The 24,257-nt window shown below is 45.7% G+C and overlaps 1 protein-coding gene across 3 annotated transcripts in view; it reads left to right on the forward strand.

The window, feature by feature from the left end:
• The window catches only part of asic1b (acid-sensing (proton-gated) ion channel 1b), a 703,894-nt gene extending 680,008 nt beyond the window's left edge, over positions 1-23,886 (forward strand). For all 3 annotated transcript variants that reach the window (XM_068024457.1, XM_068024455.1, XM_068024456.1), the window contains exons 8-10: positions 269-348; positions 20,455-20,559; positions 23,393-23,886. In XM_068024457.1, the coding sequence (XP_067880558.1) occupies positions 269-348; positions 20,455-20,559; positions 23,393-23,497 (290 nt within the window). In that variant the 3' untranslated portion in view covers positions 23,498-23,886. The remainder of the gene's footprint in view (positions 1-268; positions 349-20,454; positions 20,560-23,392) is intronic.
• The last annotated feature ends 371 nt before the right edge of the window (positions 23,887-24,257 follow it).

Here is a 24,257-nt window from a genome sequence, read left to right on the forward strand (position 1 = left end):
CTCTATAGATACCATCCCGAAGGCATTTTGTTCAAACAAACCTGTCTAGGTTTATACAAGTAAATGGAGTGGAAAATGAATTACTTTCGCAGAAAAACATTGGTGTCACACCATATCCTTTATTTACGATGAACACAATGAGCGCAGCCGTATTGCCAAGAGGTGACAAGCTTCTGAGTAGACTATTTTTATTTAGTATGTGAAAGAATATTCTACTGCCAGTAATCTGCTTCTCGAATCATGAACTCCTGTTATTTTCTTTTCATAGGTGACATTGGCGGTCAGATGGGTTTGTTCATTGGTGCAAGTCTGCTGACTATACTGGAACTTTTTGACTACATGTATGAGGTAAGCTTTTGCAAGTCATTTCGCGCTAGTCTTACGTACAAGGCCTCCCAAGAATGGAGGGCGTACTGTTTTGTTGAATAGAGAATGTAAGAACTGATCCATTTAAGGGGAAGCTAGGCAAACATATGAGGGCACAAGGAATAGAAGGATTTACTGATCAGGTGAGATGAAGAGGGGTGGGAGGAGGCTTGTGTGGAGCAGAAGCACTAGCATAGACTGGTTGGGCCGAACGGCCTGTTTCTGTGCAATTCTCTGTCTTTCTTTGTAATTCTTTGCAACTGACTGTGAGTGCTCTACTGGCTCGGTTGGGAATTGAACCACCCAGTGTAGTACTGAGCCAAACAGACCAGAAATGACCAAAAATGGGATCACTGGTCTATGCAAAGTTCACTGATTATCAGCCAGACTGACATCAAGCAATCATTGTCAAGTGACCCATTTTATACTCGCACCATCTTTTTCTGCGCACATTAGGTGGCCTGAGGAAAATGGACACAAAGGTTAGAACATTGTCCGACTAAGTTGTGATTTGGCCAACACCATCAACACCACCCCCCTCACTGCGCATTTGAATAAAATGGTGGAACTGCACTGAACCCGAAGAATGGCGAATGACTGAGGTAACACAAGGTTGCCAGCACTGGTCAATGCATACCATAGTGTGAGTTGACGAGTGGAGGAGGGAAGTTTGAGGTTGAAAGAAAGGAAGGCAGCAAAGTAACTGAAAGACAGAGGGTTAGTCTGTGGAATCCCCTTCCCTAGAAAGCAGTGGAGGCTGGGTCATTGAATTTATTCAAGGCTGAGTTAGATAAATGTTTGATACACAAGGGAGTCAGACAGGAAAGTGGAGTTGAGACCACAGCCAGATCAGCCATGATCTTATTGAACAGCGACGCAGGTTCAAGGGGCCGAATGGCCTGCACTTGATCCTGAGTCCTATGTTCCTTGGACTGGTTAGCACAGTGGCTTGTACATTGCCCTTTCACCTCTGGGGCCTGGAATCAAATCCAAACCAGACTTGATAAGATGAGAGTCGCACCTCACTCTGCAGGCTGTAAGGAGCCTGCAGGAAGTGAGTTTAGGCAGTGTAAGACTCTCCTAGTGGGCACCAACTGCTGATTTGTCATGAGTTGGTGATCTCACTCAGAGAGCTGACAAGGATGGCCAAGGTAGAAAATGGAAAAATGTAGTAAACGGAGCTGGAGGTTTCAGTGCTTGACCAAGAGTGGCCCTTTGTGCATAGGAACCAAGAGATTCATCTTCTCCTGTTCCAAAGATTGCTGCAAGACTTGTTTTGGAACCACACCAGATAAAGGCAACCCATCAAAGTGTTAAGAAAATGCACCAGGCAGTTAGATGTGTTTAGATTACTAACAAATTGTGGCAAACCTTGGGTACACATTTGTCCAGAGACGTTATCTTCAAGTGATCCCCATGGCAACCATTTTCTAAAAGCTCCAGTATGATGTTTGTTGTTTGGAGTAAGCAGAACAATGATGATTGTCCCAAAAGTGTCTGCACATTGAGAGTAATCTGCATGCATGATTACCCCGTGTATACACAGCACTGTTAAACTAGCCCAATGATCCCAACTACTTGATTATTCGCCACTTGAAGCGAGTCTGTCTGTCGATCTTTCCAATGACTCCTCCCAGTCATTCTAATTGGTATTCCCAGTGAACTATGGGACTTCAAAGCTCTATAAAGCTTTCAAATCTTTACTTGAATCAATTCTGCCTCTGCACAAAGACATTAACCAGCTCGATGGATCAATCAGTCTAATCCTCCTTAAAAGCTCAATTTAGCGGCTGGGTGCAGAGTGATGTTTTGGAGGAGGTTTGGCTTTAAATAACAATCAATTACAGTGAAACACTCAGATACAGCACTAAGTGCTTTTCATGCTGGAGTTTGCAGCCAGGGCGAAGACATTATCTATTGGCTATTCCGCAGTCATTCATATTAAAACGTTGCAACCAACAAATGTGGGCAATCTACCAATATCATTATGCCCCCTTGGATGGTCTCAGTGATTGCAGGCTTCCCTCACAGAGTGGGAGGGGAAATCCCCACATTCCCCCTCCCCCGAATCAGGAACGCCATTAACAGAATTCACGGAACAGGTCACCTACCTTGGTTAAAGAACGAAGGAACTTGCATTTATATAGCGTCTTGCACCACCTCCCAAAGCACTTTACAGCTGATGAAATACCTTTGAAGTGTGGTTGCTGTTGTAATGTAGGAAACATGGCAGCCCATCTGCGCACGGCAAGATCCCACAAACAAGAATGTGATAATGGCCAGATAATCTGTTCCAGTGATGTTGATTGAGGGAGAAATGTTTGTGAGGACAGTAGAAGACAAATGGAACATATTAAAAGTATAATGCTGAACATTCACATATCCAACAAAGCTCAAACATAACCGAAATGGATCAACAAACAAGTTAGAGGTGAGATTAACATGAAGAATGGCCTGTCAAAATCCTGTAGGGAGAAAGAAGAAGGATCCCACTAGGGTAACTATAAAACAATGCAGAAACATCTGAAAAGGGTGATCAGAGAGACCCGGAGAAGGTCATAACAGCTGAGGCTAAAAAGAACGGCAAAAAGTTGTTTCAGTACCACAACAGCATGAGGGCATTTGGAGAATGCCCCTAGCTAAGCAGTTCCAGTACAGCTACAACACTGGCATCTACCCAGCAGTGTAAAAAATTGCCCAGGTATGTCCTGTACACAAAATGCAGGACAAGTCCAACCCGGCCAATTTCTGCCCTATCAGTCTACTATCAATCATCAGTAAATTGATGGACGGTGTCGTCGACAATGCTATCAAGCGGCACTTGCTTAGCAATAACCTGCTCGCTGACGCTCAGTTTGGGTTCTGCCAGGGCCACTCAGCTTCTGACCTCATTACAGCCTTGGTTCAAACATGGACAAAAGAGGTGAGGTGAGAGTGACTGCCCTTGACATCAAGGGCAGCATTTCACCAAGTATGGCATCAAGGAGCCCGAGTAAAACTGGAGTTAATGGGAATCAGAGGGAAAACTCTCCACAGGTTGGAGTCATACCTAGCGCAAAGGAAGATGGTCGTGGTTGTTGGAGGTCGATCATCTCAGCTACAGGACATCACTGCAGGAGTTCCTCAGGGTAGTGTCCTAGGCCCAACCATCTTCAGCTGCTTCATCAATGACCTTCCTTCAATCAGAAGTGGGAATAATCGCTGATTGCACAATGTTCAGCATCATTCGTGACTCCAGCCCGTGTCCAGGTGCAGCAAGGCTTGGACAATATCCAGGCTTGGGCTGATAAGTGGCAAGTAACATTCACGCCACACAAGTGCCAGGAAATGACCATCTCCAACAAATGGGAAACTAACCATCTCCCCTTGACATTCAACGGCATTACCATCGCTGAATCCCCCACTATCAACATCCTAGGGACTACCATTGACCAGAAACTGAACTGGAGTAGCCATATAAATACCGTGGCTACAAGAGCAGGTCAGAGGCTAGGAATCCTGCGGTGAGTAACTCACCTCCTGACTCTCCAAAGCCTGTCCACCATCTACAAGGCACAAGTCAGGAGTGTGATGGAATACTCCCCACTTGCCTGGATGGGTGCAGCTCCAACAACACTCAAGAAGCTCGACACCATCCAGAACAAAGCAGCCCGCTTGATTGGCACCCCATTCACAAACATTCACTCCCTCCACCACTGATGCACAGTGGCAGCAGTGTGTACCATCTACAAGATGCACTGCAGCAACGCACCAAGGCTCCTTAGACAGCACCTTCCAAACCCACGACCTCTACCACCTAGAAGGACAAGGACAGCAGACACATGGGAACACCACCACCTGTAAGTTCCCCTCCAAGCCACACACCATCCTGACTTGGAACTATATCGCCGTTCCTTCACTGTCACTGAGTCAAAACCCTGCAACTTTCTTCCTAACAGCACTGTGGGTATACCTACCCAACACGGACTGCAGCAGTTCAAGAAGGCAGCTCACACCACCTTCTCAAGGGCAATTAGGGATGGGCAATAAATGCTGGCCTAGCCAGTGATGCCCACATCCCAGGAACGAAAAAAAGAGGTGAAAACCAGAAAAGATGCAAACGGGTTTGAAACTGAGGAGGAACATGAAATAGTAAATATTCTGAACAAATACTGCTTCCTTGTACAAAGATTTCCCAAGTATAATCAGTGACTTCACTGCAACTGAGATGGAAAACCTATACAGGCTAAATGGGCTCAAAACAAATGTATCCCCAGAAATAAATGGTATTTGTCCCAGACTGTTGAGAGAGACTATTGTATCTCATTGCGTTGAGAGAGACAAGGGAGGAGATTTGTGAGGCAGTGACAACCATTATGATTAAGTCACAGGACATTGTCAATCAATGAGGGAGTCAACAGACACTGAGCAGAAGATTATAAACACCCACATTCAAAAAGGGTGACAAAACAAACACAGGCAACTCCAGACTCATTAGTCTTATTACCATTCCATGCAAAATAATGGAGTTGATTATTGGAAGTAGGTTTGCAGATTATTTTTTTTTCCAAAATATACTTTATTCATAAAAATCTGTAAAAATTACATTCCCAAACAGTTTAAAACAGCATCAAGTCAAAAGATACAAACAGTGCAAAGGTGATCAGTTTCCTTCTATACAATTATGAGTTGCCTCACAACCCTTCCATTTCATAAAAGCAAAATACTGCGGATGCTGGAAATCTGAAACAAAAACAAGAAATGCTGGAATCACTCAGCAGGTCTGGCAGCATCTGTGGAAAGAGAAGCAGAGTTAACGTTTCGGGTCAGTGACCCTTCTTCGGAACTGACAAATATTAGAAAAGTCACAGATTATAAACAAGTGAGGCGGGGGTGGGGCAAGAGATAACAAAGGAGAAGGTGCAGATTGGACCAGGCCACATAGCTGACCAAAAGGTCACGGAGAACAGGCAAACAATATGTTAATGGTGTGTTGAAAGACAAAGCATTAGTACAGATTAGGTGTGAATACATATCCATTTCATTGTCATGCCATATACATTTTTACATTTACAGCACACAAAATTTTCCCGATGCAGTTCGAGGGGTTTCCCATGAATCCAGCCCCTCAGTTCAGCTTGGCGGGGGAACCTTACACTGTGGTCTTTCCCCATTGAGCCTTTGCTGCGGCTGCCCCAAGCTTTAGTGCATCCCTCAGCACGTAGTCCTGGACCTTGGAATGTGCCAGTCTGCAACATTCCGTGGTGGACAACTCTTTGCGCTGGAAGACCAGCAAGTTTCGGGCAGACCAAAGGGCGTCTTTCACCGAATTGATAGTCCTCCAGCAGCAGTTGCTGTTTGTCTCGGTGTGCGTCCCTGGGAACAGCCCGTAGAGCACAGACTCCTGTGTTACAGAGCTGCCTGGGATGAACCTCGACAAAAACCACTGCATCTCTTTCCACACCTGCTTTGCAAAGGCACATTCCAGGAGGAGGTGGGCAACCGTCTCTTCCCCACCACAGCCACCGCGGGGGCATTGTGCAGAGGGGGCGAGACTTCGGGCATGCATGAAGGATCTGACGGGGAGGGCCCTTCTCACCACCAGCCAAGCTACGTCTTGGTGCTTGTTTGAAAGTTCTGGTGATGAGGCATTCCGCCAAATGACTTTGGCGGTCTGCTCGGGGAACCATCCGACAGGATCCCCCGTCTCCTTTTCCCGTAGGGCCTTGAGGACATTCCGTGCAGACCACTGCCTGATGGACCGGTGGTCAAAGGTTTTTTCCTGCAGAAACTGCTCCACGAAGGATAGGTGGTACGGCACGGTCCAACTGCAGATTATCTACACAACAATAATGTGGTTAACAGCAGTTAGCATGGATTCAGAAGGGCAAATCCATCCCTGATTAAGTTCCTGAACCTCTTTAAGGAAATAACAACCCAAGTGGGAATCCCTATGACGTGGTGTACCTCAACTTCCAAAGGCCTTTTGACTAAGTTCCACATGAACTGCTATGAATTAAACTCAAAGCTGTGAGGATTCAGGGTAAACCCTGAGAATGGATAAGAAACTGGTTGAAGGTAGGAGACAATGAGCACTCATTAGGTGAGTTATGTCAGAATGGGAGGAGGTACTGAGTGTGGTGCCTCAGGCTCAGTGCTGAGACTGCCATTGATTCTAATTGGCGTAAAAGACCTGGATTCAAACACTCAATTCAAAGTGGGCAAATTGGCAGATGATACCAAATTGGCAATCAGAAGAGGCAGCTCCAAAATTAGGATGGGTGACCAAAAGCTTGGTCAAAGAGGTAGGTTTTAAGGAGCGTCTTAAAGGAGGAGAGAGAGGTGTAGGGAGGGTATTCCAGAGCTTAGGGCCGAGGCAACTAAAGGCATGGCCACCAGTGGTAAAGCAATGAAAATCAGGGATGCACAAGAGGCCAGAATTGAAGGAGCACAGATATCTTGGAGGGTTGTGGGGCTGGAGGAAGTTATAAAATATGTAAGTAGGCCCAACAATAGTGGATGAAATTTATTGCAGACAAGTGAAAAGTACTGCGCATAGGACGAATTCATAGATGACACATATACTCCATGAATGGTGTGGAAATGGCTGAAGGTGAAGCTGAAAGAGATCTAGGAGTCTAAGTAAACTCGTTACTAAGTTCAGATTGTGATGTTCATGTTTGTCTAAGTAACCATTATGCCTGGAGCATTGCAACTGACAGCTATTATTGGCTTCAAATTTGTTTATGGATTGAATTTATATTACTTCAATTCCATTCATTACAATTCATTTGCAATTATAATCACACTGCGTTTAGAAACAAGACACAACGCCAGTAATAAACTCACAAACGTGCATTTGTAAGGGCTCTTACCAAGCCAGTAATAGCCTAAACAATCGCTGCCATAGCAACTCCACTGCCCCTAATATACCATTGACCAAAATTATATTCTGTAAATTTCCAATGCTGAACAGCACAAAGTCAATTAGCCCGCATCAGTGAAGAGATTGGCAATCATAGTGTTGTTAAATTTGTGATATACTCACTCACGACATTGCATTTCGATTAATTGTGTTGCCTGTGTGTATTCATTATTATTTTAATTAATTATAAGTAGGGAGAAAGATTGTCAATCAGGAGGCCTTCACATGGGTCTTATTTTTGCAGATTTTCTGTCAAACCCTTGTTGGCGCAACATAATAGTGAAGGTTAGCCTGTCGTGAAATTGAAGCCCTCCACATTGTTATCGCGTCCTGCTAAATTCTGCCAAGCTTTTGAACAACAGTAACCTGCATTTAGATAGCACCTTTCATGTAGTAAAACATCCCAAGGCACTTCACAGAAGCGATTATCAAACAAAATTTGACACCAAGCCACATAAGGAGATATTAGGACAGGTGACCAAAAGCATGGTCAAAGAGATAGGTATTAAGGAGCTTCTTAAAGGAGGAGAGAGGGGTAGAGAGACAGAGAAATTTAGGAAGGGAATTCCAGAGCTTCAGGCCTTGGCAGCTGAAGGCATGGCCACCAATGGTGGAGCGATGAAAATCAGGGATGCACAAGAGGCTGGAATTGGAGGAGCGCAGAGATCTCGGATGGTTGTAGGGCTGGAGGAAGTTACAGAGATAGGGAGGGGTGAGGCCATGAAGGGATTTAAACACCAGGATGAGAATTTTAATGGTTCTGCACCTGGAAGATGTAGCAGTGTAAGACAACAGCTGAAAACTGAAAGACGACAGCCAATTATCGCCAGGTTAAATTTGTCACTAATGAATACTTGCTGTCAGTAGGGAGCTTTTCAGATTTTCAGATACCAATATTGCAACTCCGAAACAAAAGGCTTCTTGTGGTGGCCAAACAGGATGGATTATAAAGACCCGCAGGATATGATTTATATCTGATGTGACAACTTACAAGTAATAGAGCTACAAGTGAGTTATGACTGGCGCCACGAGTGGGATATAAATGGTATCCCTTAGGTTTCATAATGCGGTCTGTCTTAAACAATATGTTAAAAGTTAATTAAAGCATTAAGTGACATTAGTTAGATAAAAAGGTTAAAAAAAAAGGATGGGTTTAAAGATAAGCTGGATCACTTTGCGGTCTTGTTTCCCTCGAACTGGAGGTAGTATGAAGGCGAATTGGTCTGTTTTTATTTTCAATATTCAACATGACCACAGTTGGAGAACTGTGCAGAGTTCTGGGCACCCCATTACAGGAAGTATATTAAAGCCTGGTAAGTGTACAGCAATGATTTATTGGAATAATACCAGAAGTGAGACTGATTTGTTATGGAGAAAGATATGAAAAATTGGAGCTTTTTCACAGAAACAGGGAAGACTAAGACAGGGATTGAACACAGACGTTCCAAATTATGAAAAAAACTTGAAGAGTATAAATAGTGAAGGATAATATCCACTGGATGTGACTCGGTAACAAATGGTTGCAGACTCAGGATTATCACCAGAAGGATGAAAGGGAACGGACGAAGTATTTTCTTCACACAGAGACTGTTGCAACGTGAATTGCTTTTCTGCAAGTGGCTATTGAGACAGATGTCACTTAAACAGTAAATATGTGAAAAGGAAGCATGTAAAAGGATATGAGGAAAGGATGGAGAAATGGAATTAAGTAGATAGCACAGTCCAAGAGCTAGCATCAGCACAATGGGCTGAATGGCCCTTTTCTGTGCTTGTAATTTCTGATTCTATCACTCTTTAAAACAATTTTTCAGAGGGAAATAGTTACAATAATTGGAACACAATATAATGGCACCTCCATTAAGTGTGAAAAACATTTCAATGAAACGATATCAGATAAGGTAGGAGACAAGTTCATAGACAACAGCAAATCGTAAAACTTTACAACTTTTAGTTCAGAGATACAGCACTGAAACAGGCCCTTCGGCCCACCGAGTCTGTGCCGACCATCAACCACCCATTTATACTCATCCTACACTAATCCCATATTCCTACCACATCCCCACCTGTCCCTATATTTCCCTACCACCTACCTATACTAGGGGCAATTTATAATGGCCAATTTACCTATCAACCTGCAAGTCTTTTGGCTGTGGGAGGAAACCAGAGCACCCGGAGAAAACCCACACAGACACAGGGAGAACTTGCAAACTCCACACAGGCAGAACCCAGAATTGAACCCAGGTCGCTGGAGCTGTGAGGCTGCGGTGCTAACCACTGCGCCACTGACTGTGCCGCCTGTAATGCTTATTTCCCACCTAATCTTCATCAAGTGAAAGAAAGAATTTCTCATGTTCTGCAATAAACTCGAATGATCCCAATCATGGAGCTGGAAGAGGGGGAAGGACAACAGGTCAGTGTCGAATAGTGGAGATGTGATGATTGATGAATACCCTAGAGTTTTGTTTGATTGTACAGAACCTCCCCACTGAATGGATGGGATACAGTCCAAGAATTTTTTTTAAAAATTTATTTACGGAATGTGTGCATCGCTGGCTCGGCCAGCATTTATTGCCCATCCCTAATTGCCCTTGAGAAGGTGGTGGTGAGCTGCCCTCTTGAACCGCTGCAGTCCATGTGGGGTCGGTACACCCACAGTGCTGTTAGGAAGGGAGTTCCAGGATTTTGACCCAGCGACAGTGAAGGAACGGCGATATAGTTCCAAGTCAGGATGGTGTGTGGCTTGGAGGGGAACTTGCAGGTGGTGGTGTTCCCATGCATCCGCTGCCCTTCGAGGTGGTAGAGGTTGCATATTTGGGAGGTGCTGTCAAAGATAGAGTAGAATAGTCTGTGAAATGAGTGGGCTTGATGAGCTGAATGGCTTTTGCTCACTTCACATTTCCTAATGAAGTCTCTGCCCTGTCGACTGTCAGAATACTGTGTGAAATGAGCAATGGGCACACATTCACATATCAAAACTGCCTATAATTCAATATTAAATTGGCAGTGTCTCTCAGGTTCACACTGCTACAGTAGGGGTGGACATCGAGGGTTGGGTTTTTAAACCATATTATCTGGGTCGGAGCAAAGAGAGCTGCACTCTGCATCTCTGCTGTACTTGACCTGGGAATTCTTGATGCCAAATGTAAGAAATGTGTTCCATTCCCCAGCATTGCCACAAACAACACAGCCAAAAGAAAAATCTCATTGCAAATAGGATGCTACTGAAATAATTGTATTAAAAAAGAATTTGAGCGGGTCGTAATCGAATTTCAGTCAGGAACTCAAAGCTGTTCATTGGCTTTGTACCAAGTCATTCCCTGCTGTGTTGCAACTTGTGATGAATCAACTCAATTTCGTTCATTATTGGCTAAGTAACAAGCATATATTGAGTCATGTCAAGCTTCTCAAGCCAATTATATGAAGAGCAAGCAGTGTCTGACTGCACGGTACAAGCTTGCAATGTGTTCCAACATTATAAACCGCAAGAGCCCACTGCAAGGAGCTTATCATTTCTCCAACCACTCTAATGTGGCACAGGCTAGTGCTCACTTGCAGATATTCTTTCATTTTCCCCCCCATGGCTTTGCTTATGGGCGGTGAAGGCTCTGGTTGATTGCCACACGGGTTGCCCTGATCGCCTGATGTAACTTGGCTGGAAGGTTGGCGGAAACTCCAGAGATGATAAGTTGGTAATTTTCACCCTCAAAATAGGTGGGTTTGCATTGGATGGGAAGTTTCCCAACACCCATTGCTCCTGCGCACATCCGGAAGTGGGATAGTGAGTGGGGAGCGGGGTGGGGGGAGAAGGTGACTAATCTGCTCCCAGGAGGTGGTTCTTTAAGGAGGCCGTGTGCTGCCATTTTAGCAAGCTTTCTACATTGAACTACTGCTGGCTGAGTTTCCCTGGCCTCGGGAAACCTGGCAGGTAAAAGGTGGTGAGAATTGCTAGATTTTTTTTCTTTTTGTTTACTCGTTCACGGGATATGGGCATCGCAGACTCGGCCAGCATTTATTGGCCATCCCTAATTGCCCTTGAGAAGGTGGTGGTGAGCTGCCTTCTTGAACCGCTGCAGTCCATGTGAGATAGGTACACCCACAGTGCTGTTAGGGAGGGAGTTTCAGGATTTTGACCCAGCGACAGTGAAGGAACGGCGATATAGTTCCAAGTCATGATGGTGTGTAGCTTGCAGGTGATGGTGTTCCCATGCATCTGCTGCCCTTGTCCTTCTAGGTGGTAGAAGTCGTGGGTTTGGAAGGTGCTGTCTAGGGAGCCTTGGTGAGTTGCTGCAGTGCATCTTGTAGATCGTACACACTGCTGCCACTGTGCATCGGTGGTGGAGGGAGTGAATGTTGAAGGTGGTGGATGGGGTGCCAATCAAGCAGGCTTCTTTGTCCTGGATGGCGTCAAGCCTCTTGAGTGTTGTTGGAGCTGCACTCATCCAGGCAAGTGGAGAGTATTGCATCACACTCCTGATGTGTGCCTTTTCGATGGTGGACAGGCATTGGGGAGTCAGGAGGTGAGTTACTCGCTGCAGAATTCCCAGTCTCTGACCTGCTGTTGTAGCCACAGTATTTATATGGCTACTCCAGTTCAGTTTCTGGTCAATGGTAACCTCCCAGGATGTTGATAGTGGGGGATTCAGCGATGGTAATGCCATTGAACATCAAGGAGAGATGGATAGATTTTCTCTTGTTGGAGATGGTCATTGCCTGGCACTTGTGTGGCACGAATATTACTTACCACTTATCAGCCCAAGTATGGATGTTGTCCAGGACTTGCTGCACCTGGACACGGGTTGCTTCAGTATCTGAGGAGTTGCGAAGTCTGCTGAACATTGTGCAATCATCAGAGAACATCCCCACTTCTGACATTATGATGGAGGGAAAGTCATTGATGAAGCAACTGAAGATGGTTGGGCCTGGGACACTACCCTGAGGTACTCCTGCTACGATGTCTTGGGACTGAGATGATTGACCTCCAACAACCACAACCATCTTCCTTTGTGCTAGGTATGACTCCAACCAGCGGAGAGTTTTCCCCCAATTCCCATTGACTCCAGTTTTGCTTGGCTTCCTTGATGCCATACTCAGTCAAATGCTGCCTTGATTTCAAGGGCAGTCACTCTCACCTCACCTCTTTATCCATCCATGAATAAATGCCTTTACAGCACTGCTTGTGTGCCTGCAAGAGCAGTAGTGTTCTTTCCAGGCCCAACAGCTCACCCTGTAAACCTCCCCCACCCCCTACAATCTGTCAGACACCCACACCTCCACGATCTCCAACTCCCCTCTGCACAATCATCGGGTTGTTGTTGTTTTTGTACATTGGCATTCTTCCCTTGGGGAATAGTGTGAAGTCGTGGATGGATTTGCAGGCTGATTAACAGTCCAACAGGCCTTGGGAACCATCTTTATACCAGCTGATAGGGTGGTAGGTTCTATATGGTGGGAAGGTTTTTGGGGGCCCCTGCCCCTGAGGCTCACACTGGATATCAACCCAGAATTCGGAGCTGGAGCTCCAGTCACCAGGACTGTCTGGAGCAAGGTTCAAACCTTATACTCTCTCACTCAATGATGAGAATGCTACCAGTCAGCCAAAGACTCACTTCACAGAGTCGTGATCAGGGACCTTGAGACCAATTCTACAACTCCATCTGTTTCCATGACTGAGATCGGGTAACTCCACACAGACAGAGGATTTAACCTGGAACTGTCTGGTCCATTCAACTTAGTACCACACCATGGAATCCATTCATCAACCACCAAAGCCAACAAGGGAGGCAGGGGCTCCTTAATTCCATTTTCATTGGGGACTTCTCCTTTATAGACAGTAATGGATGACAAGTTTCCTTGACTTAATCATATGGCTTAAAGTAAATTTTTCATCGCTCCACCATTGCCTTCAGCTGCCTGGACACTAAGCTCTGGAATTCCCTCCCTAAATCTCTCGACCTTGCTATTCTCCTTTAAGACACTCCTTTAAACCTACCTCTTTGACCAACCTTTTGATCACCTGTCCTAATATCACCTTATGTGGCTTAATGTCAACTTTTGTCTGATAATGCTCCTGTAAAGCGCATTGGGATGTTTTACTGTATCAAAGGTGCTATATAAATGCAATTGCTGTTCTCAATATACCAATTGAAGTGATATTGACCTCTCGAGTGCACTCTACAAGCTGCGCAATTCAAATTCCAGTCATTTCACAGAATACTCGGGCGGGAGAATTTGCTCCTGATCTTCCATTGTGACGTCAGCAGAAATGTTGCTTGAGTCATTTACGCCATTTCTCCAGGGGTCTGGACGATGTTTTGACAGGAGATTGGGAGAAACCTCCTGAACATTCCAGGCTTCGGTGATGGAGCTTTGCTTCCAGCGACACCACGTTTCGAATCAGGCAGTAGGTTTCATGGGGCAGAATCCATTAAGGCCGGAAATCCCACTTGGAGCTAAGCAAAGACTTTTCATTGGGAGGGGTTCTGTTTGCAAGATTTCCAATCAAGGTAATAGATGGTGATATCAACGCTCACCTCTGAGTCAGAATGTTGTGGCTTCAAGCCCAACTCCGGGAGTTGAGTGCATGATCTGGGCTGGTGCAGTACTGGGGGATTGCTGCATTGTCAGAGGTGCTGTTTATTTGCCTGTTCGGCAAGGGGGGCGGCGGTTATGGAACAATATCCTCTGGCATATTTGAAGAACAGCAGGGGAACATCTCCCTGGTGTCCTGCCCAACATTCATCCCTCGAGCAACACCACTAAAAACAGTTTATCCGTTCACTTGTCTCATTTCTGTTTGTGGGATCTTGCTGTGCACAGATCGGCTGCTGTGATGGCCTAGATTATGCCAATGACTACACTTCAAAAGCAGTTCATTGACCGTGAAACACTTTGGGACGCCCTGAGGATATGAAAGGTGCTATATAAATGCAAGTTCCTTGTTTGAATTAAGAGGAGGAGACTAGAATAATTTTAGTTTAGAACTGCAATCCCTCTGTAATACTCAAAATACTATCAGTTGTAATAAGTTTCTATCAGCAGTTTGAGTGTGTCTGGTCTAGAATAGTTTCCCAATTAAATACGATGCTTTCCTTGCAAGTATCTCTGCTTAATGAATACAGAGGGGGTGGCACAGTGGCGTAGTAGTTAGCACCGCAGCCTCACAACTCCAGCAACCTGGGTTCAGTTCTGGGTACTGCCTGTGCGGAGTTTGCAAGTTCTCCCTGTGACTGTGTGGGTTTCCACTGGGTGCTCTGGTTTCCTCCCACAGCCAAAGACTTGCAGGTTAATAGGTAAATTGGCCATTGTAAATTGCCCCTAGTGTAGGTAGGTGGTAGGAGAATGGTGGGGATGTGGTAAGGAATATGGGATTAATGTCAGATTAGTGTAAATGGGTGGTTGTTGGTCAGCACACACTTAGTGGGCCAAAGGGCCTGTTTCAGTGCTGTATCTCTTTATGTCTATATCAGATTGGCTGCATTTCATTTTGACTGAAGCCAGGTAATAAAATTACTGTACCATTTACATGAAGTAATAAGAGTCAGGTTTGTGATAAGGTTACGATGATTGATTCTACACCACAGGAGGGAGCAAAGAGCTCATAACCTAATGAGGGAAAAATCACTCAGGTTGACCCTGAAGAGGTGGTAGAGGCAGGAACCATCACAACATTTAAGAAGTATTTAGATGAGTATTTAAACTGCCATAGCATACAAGGCTATGGGCAGAGTGCTGGAAAATGGGATTAGAATAGGTAGGTGCTTGATGGGCCGAAGGGCCTGTTTCTGTGCTCTATGTCTCATATTCAGGGCCACTGGCTTACAGTGATGGAATTCTGTTTTGATTACATGGGATTGCAGGATTCTTAAAGGTGATTTGAGCATAAGAAATAGCAGCAGGAGTAGGCCATTCGGTCCCTTGAGCCTGTGCCGCCATTCAATAGAATCATGGCTGATCTTCTACCTCAACTTCACTTTCCCGCTCTATCCCCATGTCAATTTGGGATTGCACAGTGCAATTCCATCCATTTTCTTTCCTTGAAAACTGAAAATATACAGCCTTGCATGTGTTTTTTTTTTAAGTCAAGGAAAGGGGCGCTGGTGCCGAGGAGTGAAACAGTTCTCCACTCTCTACATGGTGTCAGCATCATGCATTCTCAGGTCGGGCTGTGCAGACCCCAAGTGCCCTAACTCCAGTCGCAGAAAAATGCGACTGTCCCAGTGTGATGACTCCAGTTCCATCACCAGTCCTCCTTGGGCTATGCTTGTGGCTCGTGTCTGCGAATCAGATTAAAATGGCAATTGTAAAATCCAAGCTGATGATCGCCTGCGCACAGTGCTGCCATATTCTCGAAGGGTATTTTATTTCAGAAAGTCTGGGAGAAACCAAAAAGGCCTTTAGAAAAAGGAGGCAAAAAGATAGGCAGAAGGTTGAGGGGGTGGCAGGCGCCCCAATAAGTAAAAGCAAAATACTGCGGATGCTGGAAATCTGAAACAAAAACAAGAAATGCTGGAATCACTCAGCAGGTCTGGCAGCATCTGTGGAAAGAGAAGCAGAGTTAACGTTTCGGGTCAGTGACCCTTCTTCAGATTGGCTCCAGTTCCGAAGAAGGGTCACTGACCCGAAACGTTAACTCTGCTTCTCTTTCCACAGATGCTGCCAGACCTGCTGAGTGATTCCAGCATTTCTTGTTTTTGCCCCAATAAGTAATCTCTGAAAGCGATCTAAAATCTGGCCTTTGCTGATTGTAATGTCAGCCCAGTTTCCTGCAGGCGTTGCAGACATACATCCAAAGAAATAAATACTGTCTCCTCCAAAAGCAGAAAGGTTCATCCTTCAGGGACCCTTCTGGCCTTTCAAACTCACATCTGTTAAATCTGTAGCTGTTGACCCATTAAAAGGCATCATCTTCACAAGGCAGTGGATTCTTTGACCTTTAGCCAAGGTATCGTCAGTTACCAAATCAGATTATCTTGCAATTGTCAGTGAAGTCAGCTCTTTCCCCTCCAGAGACCAGAATCTTGAACCCACTGAATAGGCAAGAAAGTTCTTTTTGTTGTTGTCCAAGTGCTACCTGCTAAGAATAGCAAGCAGGATACCAGTTCTATTCTCTTGTACAGAGGCTACAAGGTTTGCAGCAACAGAGTGGACTTTTCTGTTACTAGCTGATTTAGGCTGGACCTTGAACAGCCACTTGTAAATTAGCCTTTAGTCGGAGCCAGCCACGTCTACCTGGAAACAGACCATCCCTTTCCATCTGAATTCATTAATATGACAATAGACATTAGACCTGATTTTCCCTATCCAGCCAAAATAGGGTTGAGATGGCCCATAAATGGAGCAGCACAGTAGGTGAGCCATGCTGAGCGGGGCCCCTCACTTTAATCTGCTGATGCATGAAATGTTGGTGCAGAGAGCCTGACCTGCAGCACACTTGGCTGGAGATAAGGGAGAGCACCTCTTCAGGGGCTGCAGCTCGCGCAGAAAAATGGGAGGTTGGTGGCGGCGACAGAACAATGGCCTACTTATCCACAACAGAGCAGGGCAAAGTGGGCAGCGCTGCTACCTCTGCTGCTGAAGCGTTGGGAGGTCCTGCTGCAGGAGATGCATCAAATGAGAGTCACCCGACCCGAGGCAGAAGGTCACCCACCTGGCTGCAAATGAGAGCAACGTTTCCAGGCAGGAGGAAGAAGGGGAAGTAATTGTGTTGCTCAGTTCTGCTCACATTTCTTGTGGGACGTGTCAACCATGGCTCTGGGTGATACCATTTCAAGCACAGTCCACAACCATTGTGCTATGTTTTCATTGTGCCTACGTTCCATGGTACCTTTTTCTTGGAGGTGGAGGGGGCAGCTAAGGAACAGCAAACAGATGCCTAGGGGTCCAGCCCAAGGTCCTCTTCTGTTGTTAGAGTATTTCTCAGTGGAATCAGCAACCTAGCCTCAAACATGGAGAATGGTCAGTTGGAGAGGCCCTGGATGGTGGCCCACATCCATGAAACCAAGAGTCAGGAAGCGGGAAATTCCTAGCCTCTGGACAGGCGGGGGAGGTGTTTGGAGCAGAACCCGATTGGCTAGGTTTTTTTTTTGCTGATGCCAACATTTCAATGTGGGGGGGCAGTTTATTCTTCATTAGAAGAGGAAGCAGAATTGGCAGGTTGATGTCACCTGCCACCCCCCCCCCCCCCGGGAGAAAGTGCGCCTGCATAGTGTGTTTCCAGGATGGCATCCTGGCAGATGTGGGGGCCCCCATGGCTGGTTTCAAGGTGGTTGATTGTTTCCGGTAAAATGGGCACTCCCAACTCACTGAGGGTTTTTTTTAAGAATACGTCGGGATATTCAGCTGCAACGGCTTTCCCCCACCCCCTTCACGGAGTGGCATCAAAATCCATCCCACCCTCAGCACAATTATCGGGAGTACCTAATGTGCAAGGAACACCAGGCAGGGGGCTCTGGAGGCCTGTACAGGTGCCAACAGTGGCTCAGTAGTAAAAGTGCTTCACCGGAGTGTTATCAGACAAAAATTGACACCGCGCTACATAAGGAGACAGTAGGATAGATGACCAAAAGCTTGGTGAAAGAGGTAGGTTTTACGGCGCATCTTACAGGAGAGAGAGCTAGAGAGGCAGAGAAGTTTGAGGAAGGAATTCCAGAGATGGTGCTGAGGCAGCACGGCCACCAATGGTGGAATGATTAAAATCAGGGGACACTCAAGAGGCCAGAATTAGAGGAAATGTGGACCGGAGGGAAATGCCCACTTTTCAGACCATCAAAGCCTGTCCAACAGCACCAAAAAAAAATTGCTGATCATTTTCATTACTATTTCAAGATAATTGTGCCATTTTCCATTTTTTTCCTGTCATCTCATTGTTAGCTGATGGAGAGCTCAGCAGTCTAACAGCCCTCTCTCAACGGAAGGGGCAACAAATACAGTAAATAAAGCTGAATCTGTCATTAATACAGCGCAGTAAAACTCATTTGCTAATGAAATACACGACTGACTGAAGAGCAGTATCTCAAGCGTGTGTGTCTCTCATTTCAAACCACTGTTTCTTCCTGGATTCTCTTTGCAATTAGTTAACGAACAGAAAGAAGCGGCTGATTTTTTTTTCTCCCCCAGGTATTTTTCATGTCACTGGGCGAATGTAGTCCGAATTGGTGTGATTAGTGCTTCACCTGCCTCTTCTAGTGAGACCACGGGTCTCCTGTTACAGCAAACAGCTTAAACGAAACCAGGCCTTTTCAGCTACCCGTGCCTTGCTAAGCTGCACTTTCCTCGAGAATGAAAGTAATTCTGTTTTGTTTCTGTGCGTGTGTGAGTTGCTCATTGTTAAATCATGTTTTGAGAACAACTCTGTGAGGAGCTGCTACATTTCAGACCCTGACTTTTCCTCCGCCTTATATTTTAAATGGCACTTGAACAAGTGTTTAGATTGGCTTGCACTAGGAGTGTAGAGCCAGATTAAGGATTCATGGGGACTGGACACCAATAGCAGAGGACCCTCTTCGCACCTCCCAATTTACAACCACCTCCCACTGCCCCTGCACACCTCCCTCCCACACCCACCCCCCCCCCCCCCCGCGCACCTCCCTCCCACCCGCACCCCCCACTCCATTAAAACACAAACATGAACTTGCAGTGATAAATAACAGTATTTATATTGTACATAATCTGCCAACTCTGCCCCACATCTGACGCTATTTTTAACTGCAGGAATGTTTTCATCCAGCAGTTGTGTACAGTTTTTCTGAGTCATGGGGAGTTTTACCAGGGGTCCTATAACTGCACAGAGCTCTGTAGGGTCATACAGGTGTCATCCATGGCTCAGCGGTATCACACTTGTAAGAAGATAGTGGGTTCAAGCCCCACTCCGGACAATTGAACACAGTATAGAACTGAAGGAGTGCTGCACTGCCGGAGGTGCCGTCTTTCAGATGAGACATTAAACTGAGGCCCTGTCTACCCTCTCAGGTGGATGTAAAAGCCCTATGGCACGATTTCAAAGAAGAGCAGGGGATGTTCTCCTAGTCTACTGTCTAACATCTATCCCTCAACCACCATCACTACAAACAGAATATCGTGTCATTATCATATTGCTGTTTGTGGCAGCTTGCTGTGCACAGATTGGCTGCTACATTTCCTACATTACACTCACTATACTTCATTGGCTGTAAAGTGTTTTGGGAACGTTCTGAAGTTGTGAAAGGCACTATAGAAATGTAAGTTCTTTCTTTCATTATTCAGCCCGTGACTGAGTGTGCTGGTAAGGAGATTGGAGCTGATGGTTGGTTTTGTTTCTGCAGTGGGGTGGGATGAGTAACTGAGCTTAGTCCGTCCTCTCCCTTACACTGTAAGGTTTGGAGACAGGGTCCTGCTCTCTTTCACTGAATCCAGTGAAAACTCCCCCTTTTTTTGGGTTGGGAGAACAGAGATTTCTGCAGGTTATACTGACTGGCCTTCTTGAGAAGGAAAATCGGGATGTCTTTTGTTGTTGAAGGAGAACTGTACTTTGGAGGATGGGAAATTATGTTGCATTGAAAGTAGTCCTTCCCTATAGTTTATGAAAAATAAGATGATTTGCTTCCTTAATCTCCTGTCTGTGATGTGGGCACCAGATGCAGCACCCCCAGTGGGCGCTAATTGGGAGTCTGCTATTAAATTGTAAAAATAAATTTGGGCAGCCCTGCCCCCTTTCTCGTACCCTCTGTGCCCACCTGCCCTGTGCCCATACTTCCTCCCCCCACATGGCACATTGGTTTGGTGCACAATGGGCACCCCTTCACTGGCACTCAGAGGGACCACAAGATTGGGCTTTTCTCGGGGAGGCCGTCTCACACTTGAGGCACATGAGTGCGTTATCAGCCGCTTTGTATTGCTTTCTGGCAGCAGCTGGAGCTCTGCTTGTACCAGAATTCTGAGCTGCAGTGGAGGATCTGCCAGTGTCTCCTGTGTAGAGCAACGCAGCACTGCTTCTCCTCCCTTACATGGTGCATCTCCAGCAGATCTGCCAGACAGTGATGCAAAGCCCTCAACACACAGACACGCACACACACTTCTTCCAATCTCCCCAGTTTCTCGCAGTTTCTGAACTGGCGATAATAAGGAAGCTCAGTTCCATCCTCTGTGTGATCAGCAAAGGTCCAGTCAATTGATGCAGTCAGTGACTGTTGGGTGTTTTATGTTTACAGGTGTTGAAGCACAAATTATGTGGCATATTGAAATATGGAAAACAACAGAAGAGAAACAACAATGACAAGGGAGTAACACTCAGCCTGGATGACATCAAACACCATGCAAGTATTACCTCTTCATTTCTTAATTGTAGGGCATTTTCTTCCCTTTTCCTATAGTTGGAAGTCTTCAGTTCCTCACAGAGTCTGTGGGCCAGAGACCTACTCCCAGGCCACCTCCAGTGCCTCACACCATCCATGGGCTCTGAATCAACTCGCAGGCATCTGCTAACATCGCCTTCTAGCCAGCCACTAGGGCAATTCATGAGAGCAACTCCCCATGGGATATCTTTGCTCCTGCCTCCTCCATTGCTGGGAAGGAATCTTTCCTCTCCTTACATTGTCATGAGTGGAATAAAGAGCTCCCACACCCTGGCAAGTGTACATTGCATGAGGGTGGGCAGGGAGCGGGTTTGGAGGGGGCTGGTGAGGAGCAGCTGATAAGGTTTGTGGCAGATGGCATGATGCCACCAATCCCACCTTGTATGATAGCACCGGAGGAAGGCCTGCTCCATCTTCATCTCGCTACTTCATTTGTGAAAATACTAGGCCCCAGATTTGTGCCCCAAGCTCCAAATTATGAACTACCTTTAGATAGAGCCAGCAAATAGACACAGTGAAATCTATTAGCAATTTGTAAACTGCTGGAAAAGAGGTGAATGCTGTTGTACGCTACAGGCATTTTTGCACAGTGCAATCGATGGCAGCAAATTAAACATTTGGCCTTCAACAAGTTCGATTGATCCTTTGTCCTAACTTGGCACGGATGCTCATTAAACCGTGTGAGGGGAGGGCAGGAATTTTCAGATCAGTGCCACACATCAGCAAATAATACCTCCAACCCACAATCCATCACTTCTCCATTCATGCCTACGTCACGAAAATAAGTCAGGAGTGTCTCTTCCTTACATGGCAACTCTGCTGATAACTCTTGCTGCTCTGCGAAAAACAGACGCCTCCAGATAATCATTGAGGCAAAATGTATTATTATACTAATGATTTAGCAATAATGTAATTAAAATCCCACTCACCAGATCAGATGTTAAATGCTTTGAGCCACTGGTAATGAAATAAGAGCAGCCAGCAGACAGCCCCGTCACAATAAAGTCAGAAGGTATCTCATTAGAAACTTGGATCATGGCAAATTGTTTAAACATAGTGCATGAATATGGAAGGAGAATCATTTGGAGTGTTTAAGTGCATTTATCTTCGGCTTATTGCTTTGTAGTTCTGTGTGAGCCTGATTATTTTGCTTGTTATGTTCTTGTGCCACTTCTGATCAGCTGGCACTGGGCAGCTCCAATTCTCAACGTAATGATCTGCTGGGAACCAGTGGCATTGTAGGAAATTGAATCGGATCGTGGAATCATACTATCTTGCAGCACAGAAAGGTGCCAGGACCGTCTCTTTCAAAGAGCTGTCCAATTAGTCCCACTCCCCTTAGCCCTGCATTTTTCCCCCTTCAAGTGTCTATTCAATTCTTTTTTGAAAGTTCCTAAGAATCTGCTTCCACCACCCTTTCAGCCAATGCATTCCAGATCACACCAACTCGCTACGTTAAAAAAAATTCTCCTCATCTCGCTTCTGGTTCATTTGTCAATTATCTTAAAATCAAGGGTCTCGTCACACGGGGCTAAATGTGGAGAAGCGATCCTGCAAGGCTGCATCCCTCTAACAGTCAGGTCTCTCTGTGTTACCAGCAGATCCCAGCAGACTGTGGCGCTTGGTAACCAATGTAAACAGGGAAGAGAGGAGCACAGAGATCATTGTACTCGAACAATGTCCTTACATTCTTCAGGACCCCAGCTCAAATACAGCCCTGGCTGATGAAACACAAGCCTCCTCTGTCTGCTGGCTGTAAGCGTCCTACAAGCCTACAAGAATGAGTTTGGGCCGTCTCCATCCAGGTCCCTGCAGCGTAGATGTACAGGGCACCAATTGTCTCTAAATTGAAAAGTTGGGGGACAGAGAGGTGGAATGAAACATCGGGGGACACAGAGGGGAATGAAAAATTGGGGGACACAGCGGGGAATGAAAAATTGGGGGACAGAGGGGGAATTAAAGTCAGGGATCACAGACCGAGAACAAGTCTACGGGCCGTGTGCTGGAAAATGGGATTAGAATAGGTAGGTGCTTGATGGCTGGCACAGACACGATGGGCCGAAGGTCCTGTTTCTGTGCTGTATAACTCTATGACTCTACTCAGAGGGGCTTTGATATTGACTTGTGTGGGAAACTGAAATATCATATTGCAGGGTTGAGTGGGGGGGTGGGGGGGCGCAGGGATGATGGGGGGAGTGTAGGGTTTGCTGCTGTGTGGTTCTGGCTAAGATGTATTATTGATGCAGAGTAAAGGGAGCATCACTTCAGAGCTGCCTGGAGCATACCTCACACTGGGTATCAAAACTAGGAGTGCTCCCTTCCACAGCTCTGCATCCCTTACCTTGATGAGCTGAAAATTGTTTTTCTTTGAACTATTTTATTTTTATAGAAGAAAAGTGCAACTGCCATTCATAATTCACCCAAACGTTTGATGGAACCATAACCTTGTGCTGCCATTTATCTGTTAACCTACATGTGATATGCTGTATAGTTTCATAGATAAGGTGTATCTGTCCTGTACAGGATTTTTCACTCAATTACTCTCATCCCTCATTCTATTTTTGTCCGAATGGCACATCTCCCATTGATGTGCCTTTCACAAAGTAGATTCTGATGAAGAAAATCCTTTTCCCATTTGATCTCATCCCTTGTGGAATGTCAAGCTCACCGTGCTCCCATTAACTCATTCAGCTGCTGCTGAAATGAGTCCAGCATCCTGGGGTTTTGAATTAGGAGCCGGGATATTGCCAATCTTTGACTGTTGGTGCGCGAAAATTTCTTCCTTTTTCCACAGAACCCATGTGAGAACCTAAGGAGCCACCCATCGGGAATGACGTACCCAGCGAACATTCTACCTCATCACCCGCCTCGCAGCACGTTTGAAGACTTCACCTGCTGATGGCGGAGGCTCACGTCTGGCAACCTCCACAACACACACTTATCTCACAGTTCAACGAGCAGAAAGGAGACTGGACTGTCCACGGAGATTGGAGCTGTCCAATTCTGAACGACCAAAGTCATTGAACAAACCTTCTGGAGACACACTCAAAAACAACCCGACTACACGTTTGAAACAAAATGGCAGTTTTGGGGATGACTGTTCCGTGGACTCCACTCATTCTTACACTAACTTTACGGAAAGAAAACCAACTTTTTTCTCTCATCTAGAGTCATATTCCAGTTTTGTAAAAGGAATTTTTTATTCACTGATTATCGTAAACGCTTCTGTAGGCTGCTTGTATCATCTTGCGTGATCATGTTCTTAAGATTAAAAAAATTAGAACACATTTCACGTCATCTCAAGTGAAAGCTGTTGCTGCGGCAATTCATTCCCTATCACTGATGGATTTTGTTTATTATCAACATATTTACACTCACCATCTTTTTTTTGCCCCATCACCAAATGGTCACTTTACACTATAGTTTGCTCAGAGTTGGAATGACAAGACACCAAGGGGGAAAGTAGTACAGGCTTGATTGAAAGGTCAGTGCTGTCTCATTCAGTGGTTTTGGGAGGTGGGGGGAAATTCGTCTCGGGTGGCAGTACAAGACAGGCCAGAGCAAATCAGCAGTCGACGGAAACAGAAATCGGGGTGGATTGTAAAATGGACTGGTGATTCGCCCATGTTATACTTCTCCCCAAGACGAAGTTCTCTCTT

The sequence above is a fragment of the Heterodontus francisci genome, chromosome X, assembly GCF_036365525.1.
Source record: "Heterodontus francisci isolate sHetFra1 chromosome X, sHetFra1.hap1, whole genome shotgun sequence".
NCBI lineage: Eukaryota > Metazoa > Chordata > Chondrichthyes > Heterodontiformes > Heterodontidae > Heterodontus > Heterodontus francisci.